General features: G+C 47.7%; 1 protein-coding gene across 1 annotated transcript in view; it reads left to right on the top strand.

Moving 5' to 3' along the window:
- The window catches only part of PDE4B (phosphodiesterase 4B), a 191900-nt gene extending 185605 nt beyond the window's left edge, over nt 1–6295 (top strand). Inside the window, exons 13-17 of the mRNA XM_085315232.1 lie at nt 40–139; nt 833–987; nt 1103–1225; nt 2282–2464; nt 4343–6295. Coding sequence (XP_085171358.1) covers nt 40–139; nt 833–987; nt 1103–1225; nt 2282–2464; nt 4343–4708 — 927 coding nt within the window. The 3' untranslated portion in view covers nt 4709–6295. The remainder of the gene's footprint in view (nt 1–39; nt 140–832; nt 988–1102; nt 1226–2281; nt 2465–4342) is intronic.
- The last annotated feature ends 38 nt before the right edge of the window (nt 6296–6333 follow it).

The following is a 6333-nucleotide window of genomic DNA, read 5'->3' as shown; positions in this document are numbered from 1 at the left end:
ACATCCTCCTGTGCCAATTTTTTTTTTTTTTTTTTTTAGGCCGTCTTCACTGATTTGGAAATCCTTGCTGCAATTTTTGCAGCTGCAATTCATGATGTGGATCACCCTGGTGTCTCCAATCAATTTCTAATTAATACAAGTAAGTTCTGTTTCAGACACAACAATAACTTAATCTATCTGCGACACATTTTCCATTACAGTGAGGTCACAAAAAAAGACTTTTGTATTACTTTCTCAAAATATTATGCAGTAAACTAGTTACACATTTTGAAATGAATCAGTAATTAAATTCCTATCAAAACAAAGGAAGCTATTGCAGTACAATTTACAAAGTGACCTTGAATCTTGTGGATATCATTCCTTACTAATGCATAATAAGTCCTTCCAGTCCTGAGTGCAAGTTTTATCGTTAATAATGGACAAATAATGCAGGATATATTTTATGTTTCTATTGCTATTGACAACAATAACGCTAAATATTGTGTGTTGCTCTGCAACGGGCTAAGCACGTATCTTGATTCCAAAATGTGGGTATTGTTCTGTTTGGAAAGCATCTTTGCAGGCTGTAGCTTTCTGTTGTCAGTGAGTTTGAAGCCTGTAGCTAAGCAAACTGGGTACTATTTTGTTCATTAGAACTGAGCAAAGGGCTGTTTATATAATATACATAAGTGCTCAGATTGGGCAACCACACACTCTTRGCCTAACCGAAACAAAAGAAGAAACCGTGCCCTGATGAACTGCGTACAGATAGACATCTCGGTACCCAGTATGAGGTTCCTGTTCAAAAGCACGTTTCCCCTAGTGAACCCGCATATCTGCGTGTCTTTGCTAGATTCAGAGCTAGCCCTGATGTACAACGACGAGTCTGTTCTGGAGAACCACCATCTTGCCGTGGGTTTCAAACTGCTTCAGGAAGAGCACTGCGACATCTTCCAGAACCTCACCAAGAAGCAGCGGCAGACCCTCAGGAAGATGGTGATTGACATGGTATGAATTACGCCTGTGTGTTCTGACCTGCACAAACCGCTGCTCCTCTAAAACAAAACACGAGTTCCTCTGTGCGGCTGCCCGTACTTAAGATCRTGTTTTCACTTCTGCAAAGGTATTAGCAACAGATATGTCCAAGCACATGAGCCTGCTAGCTGACCTGAAGACCATGGTGGAAACGAAGAAGGTGACCAGCTCCGGGGTGCTCCTGCTGGATAACTACACTGACAGAATACAGGTACTGCCGGCACCTTCCTGCACCGTGAGAGCAGCCTGCACGTTTTGTGCAGTATTGGGAAACCATGTTCCTGTTTTTGCTGTGGCTTTTAAGTGGGCCAAATGTAGCAAAAGCCAATGGTGATATTTGAGCAATCATGCAAGGTCGATAGGCTTCATATTTTCTTCTGTTCTGCATCACAGAAACCAAAAAAGAAAAAAACCCAACGTGGTCTAAATGGGATAGTGTTTGTAATGCTAGAGTGTTAGGGGATTGTGTTCGTAACACTAGAGTGTGCAACTGCAAAGATGCAAATTCTTCTGAGGTTAATGTCTGAAGCTGAGTTTTTGGGGGCTCTTGAATTTCCTTCCTGCTTTCTCCCATTTTGTGACAGTTTGTCTTATGGAAAAAAAAAAATAGCAAGACTGTGAAGAAGGCTGCGTAAAGCAGCCYGCAGCTCTTGCACCGAGTTGAAACAGTGGTAAACAATCTGTGCTCTATATGTAATCTAGTCCTTCATTTACAGMAATGGCCAAGCAGTGCTGGAGCAGGCTACTTGGTTAGTAGCACGAGGTGTACCTTGATGGCCAGTTTTTAACAACAAACTCACAGCAGAAACCTCTTTATTTAAAACTGCTGATGTTAAGACRGGTCACTCTATTGCTGTCTAAATCCTTTCAGCCACAGTTAACCGGACACATTTTATTTGTGTGAAAGGGATATTACTCATTTAATAAAGTAGGAGCATTAAACCATATGAGGACATGAAAATAAATTTTGAATGGTGGGAAGCACCTGCATTCAAGCACAAACCCRTATGATGTAGTTAGTCTAACACTATGTGTGTTAGGTATCGAGTCATCTGAACATAATATAGCACAGATTTTACTATTAGAGACCTAGTGGCTGGTCTCATATTTGGATATTATTTTATAATGTTAATATTTTTACAGAATGATGCATAATATACAAGTCCTGTGGTTAAAATGTTCTGAATTAAGCAAGCACATATAGCGTGAAATTGTCCTCTTTTTCCATTTTAATTTTATGATTTTTTTTCAATTAATGTAATTGCAGGTTCTCCGAAACATGGTACATTGTGCGGACTTGAGTAATCCCACGAAGTCTCTGGAGTTGTACCGGCAGTGGACGGACAGAATCATGGAGGAGTTCTTCCAGCAGGGAGACAAGGAACGTGAAAGAGGAATGGAAATCAGTCCAATGTGTGACAAACACACAGCGTCAGTGGAAAAATCGCAGGTAATTGGCCTTCAGCTGCATTTTTCTGTTGCCTAAGTTCATATTTTTAAAACAGAGACAAAATTCATCTGCTTTCTCTAATACAATTAGGCAAAGAGCCAGCTGTTCAGAGGGTTGGCTCTGATTGACCCTGACATCCAGCTGTGCCCGAAGCTCGTCTGCACTCACTAGGCTATTCAGACTCCTTTATTTACYCCTTGGCTTCTCCTCATTTCCAAATGCGAGTTTGTCCCGCCCTATTTGTGTCTCTTTTCCGAGGTTGGTTGGTTCCGTCCCCTTCCCTAGGCTTGARAAGTGTCATTCTGGTGTCCCCTTCTCCCAGGCCTCTTCTGCCTTCTCAGCCGACAACCTCCTCCTCCGTTCTTCATTAGCACCTCCTAGACCTGCTGGTATCGTGCCCTCGCTAGAAACRCCTAGCCGCGGCAGCCTCCTCGAGCGGCGCGGTCAGTCGCTCGTGGAGACGAGGAGCATTTCCCTTCCGTTTCCTCTCGTCCCTTCCTTCACGGAAGGTCGGAGCTCGGCCTCGTGCTGAAATGCGTTGCGACGCCTGATCTGGCTGGTTAAGCCAGAGGCTTGGAGGAGGTTCTGTGTGCTGGGGGTGTTGGGAAGTCAAAGAAATATTTATTTACGTCAATATAAACCTTAAAAAGCTCTGGCTATTTCTTGTTTTTTGGAGAATTAACWGGCTCATCCCTAGTTCTGATTCACAGATTAAACATGTTCAAGGTCAGATTTGTACTGACCTGTGTAGCACGGGCCACAAAATTTCACCCGGTTAGTCTGTAATGAAGCCAGTAATTTATGYTGGCCTGAACGTATTCCAGTCTTTATATAATAGTGTCTTGGTCATTGTTTTTAAATGACTTGAACAAGTCATCAGAGAGGTTTTTCAGCTTGAAAAAGTAACAAAATTGATGATAATTATTTCCAAAYGTCGTCTTGGACTAAGCCAAGTGGTTTGAAAATTATTCACTCAACCGCATGGTGATTTTGTTGGAAAAATCTGTCTTATTCGTTAATCTAACAAGAAACGAATCCCTTGGCCAGGCTTGGCCGGAAAATGCCCATGTGCTCCACATGTGAGCTCCGATTGATTTTCTGTTTCAYGGTTGCACTTCACGGAGGTTTCAAAATAGCATTTTTTGCTATGTGAAAAGAACAGAATTGCCTAAAACGGCTGCTGTCTGCCGGCAACRTGGCCAGCTCGTGGCACGGCAGCGACGGAGGTGGCGTTTCCGTTCTGCGGGGAAGAAAGGGGCTGATGGAAAAATAGCAGGCGGGTGTTTGAGTCCTCTAGAAATTACCCCTTTGAATCAGAGTATTTGAAGGTCAGTGCTTGCCCTCTGGTCGGCTCTTTGGGGTGCTCGTTTAAGGAACCGGTGACCTCATTGCCAAATTGCCCCTCTCGCGCGTGCCCCGAAGCCCTTCGCTGAGCGCGCGGGACGGCTTGCTCGGCCCCGCACCGAGGACGGCAACGGGCCGCCCGCGACGCCCGCGCGCTGACGGCCGCGGCTGACCTTTCCCAAAGCCCCTGGGATGTTCGGGATGTTCTCCCGGTCTTTGCCCTGGGAGCTTGTCCCGGCTCCTGCGCTGCCGCCGTGGAGTCGCTGGTCAGCAGAAGACATCTACGGCGATACTTAATCCCGCGGAGGGAGCCGGGGATGGGGCTGGCAGCTTCGTGAGCGGGTTCCCCGAAGCGCCTGCCTGCCGTTAAACTTTCATCCCGGGGTCGGTTTCGGACAAGGGGGCAACCTTCCGGCGGCCTGCGACGGGCAGCGTGGCGCGGCAGGCGCCTGCGCGGGCCTGGGGGCGCCTGCGAGCGGGGGCTCTGCGCCGCCCGGCCCGCGCCCCAAGCACGCGTGTCCCTGTGCTCCGCAGGTGGGGTTCATCGACTACATCGTGCACCCGCTGTGGGAGACGTGGGCCGACCTGGTGCAGCCCGACGCGCAGGACATCCTGGACACTCTGGAGGACAACAGGAACTGGTACCAGAGCATGATACCTCAGAGCCCCTCGCCGCCGCTGGAGGAGCGCGGCCAGGACTGCCAGAGCCTCATGGAGAAGTTCCAGTTCGAACTCACCCTCGAGGAAGAAGACTCAGACGGGCCGGAGAAGGAAGGCGACAACATCGGCTACTTCAGCAATAGCACGAGCCTCCGCGTGGCTGGCCCGGGGCAAGAGGAGTCCCAGAGGGAGGCTGGCATAGAAATYGTGACGGAAGACACGTCCCCCGTCGACACATAATGTCCCGTCCCCGTGCACGTGGATCTCAAACACTTCATGAGCATGCAAGCAGCCTCGTGGGACCTGCCTGCAGCCTGCATCTTCGGCCTGTGTCTGACACCGGCTGAAAGATCCTCCCAGCTACTTGAGATTGGAGTCAGGGTTCAAGATCGCGTCGCGAGCGATTGCTCAGGAACTTAGCAGATGATTTACCTTGTGGTTTAAGCCTTGCCAGCGAGAAGCGTGGCGGTGTTCTGGGGCTGGCTTGGCTTGACACCGAACAGTACGCGACACACAACTGAGAGATTTTATACCGGTAGGTTTGGGAATTTATACCAGTTAGACTGATAGAAACTACTGATTAATAGCTCTGCGTATAAAACCTGTCCACCCGACCACCTGTCTGCAGACCTGTGTGCCTTCTTTGTAAACACTTTCATGTCTTTTCAAGAGTCTATTAAATACACGGAGTTTAGTATAAAAAGCGACACAAAGTGTTTCCAAATTGATGGATACTTTTCTGATTCTTCCYGTTGAAAGAAGCAGTCTTCCTTTTCTTGTCGTGGGCAATACCTGTCACTTTATTGCGGTTACTCGCTTCCGCAGACTCAGCAGAAGGGGTTCCCGGTTTCCTTCCTGCACCTTGCGTAGGCTTCTCCCCATTCAGAGTCACCGCGTGCCATTGTGCATCCTCTCCGTTTGCTTGCTATAGAAATCACAGTATTTTCTCCCCGGCGGGGTTTGTTTTTGTTGTGCCCGGGGTGAGGGGTAGTTCTGCTCCCGTGGCACACCGCAGCACGTGTACCGGCAAGCGTAGCGAGGCAGTGTGTGATGCACGGTCCCCCTCCGCCGCTCCTTTGCGCAGTGGAAGTTGCACGCTCGGATATTTGTGTTTCTCCCGCCTATCGTTCACCTTCCCTAGGTTTAGGTCCACCGTCCCTCTCCTGCACTGCCTTGAGCTCTAACACCTCCATTACTGTTTATAACAGTGTATTTATTATGTAATGTATATACTGTAATGTTTTGTAAGTTATTAATTTATATGAATTAACATTGCCTGTCAGCGGTGATGTTAATTGAGTAGAAAACTCGGAATAAGAGTTGCCTTTTTTTCTTGTAACCTTTTGTATTGCATAAAATAAAAGAACCTGAACGCAGCGGAGGAGACATACGGACCCCGGCAGGGCGTTCCCGGCGGCCGGCCCGTGCCGGCGCAAAGCCCGGGGGACAGGCCGGCTTTTAAATGTCACGTTCCAGTCGCCAAACAGCCCAATGTGAATTTCCATGGCAAAAATGTGAACCGGTGTCATAATTGTGCTGTGAAACTCCTTCCGACAGAGCTTGCTAGGCAGCGCCGCTGGTGTCACTCCCCGTCTGTAAAATACGTCTCAAGCTTTTGGTCCAACTTGTGACTAAATAGTTAATGAAAATAGCACAGTTGTGCATGATCCGTGGGTTTGTATGTCTGTTGAACACCGCGTTGTTCCAGGTGGTTATTTTATTGTTTTCAAAAGTTTCACACAATGTATGTTATAGTATTCTATATTGTGTTCAGATGCATTCTTAAGAGATTTTTATATGAAGTGAATAAACGAGAGCATGACCCTGCCCCGGGCTCTCGCGGCGCTCGTTTCTGGCTCGGGGGC

The sequence above is a fragment of the Rhea americana genome, unplaced genomic scaffold (genome assembly GCF_003343005.1).
Source record: "Rhea americana isolate MKP2758 unplaced genomic scaffold, rheAme1 scaffold_423, whole genome shotgun sequence".
Lineage (NCBI taxonomy): Eukaryota > Metazoa > Chordata > Aves > Rheiformes > Rheidae > Rhea > Rhea americana.
This window is presented reverse-complemented; position numbering and strand designations above follow the sequence as displayed.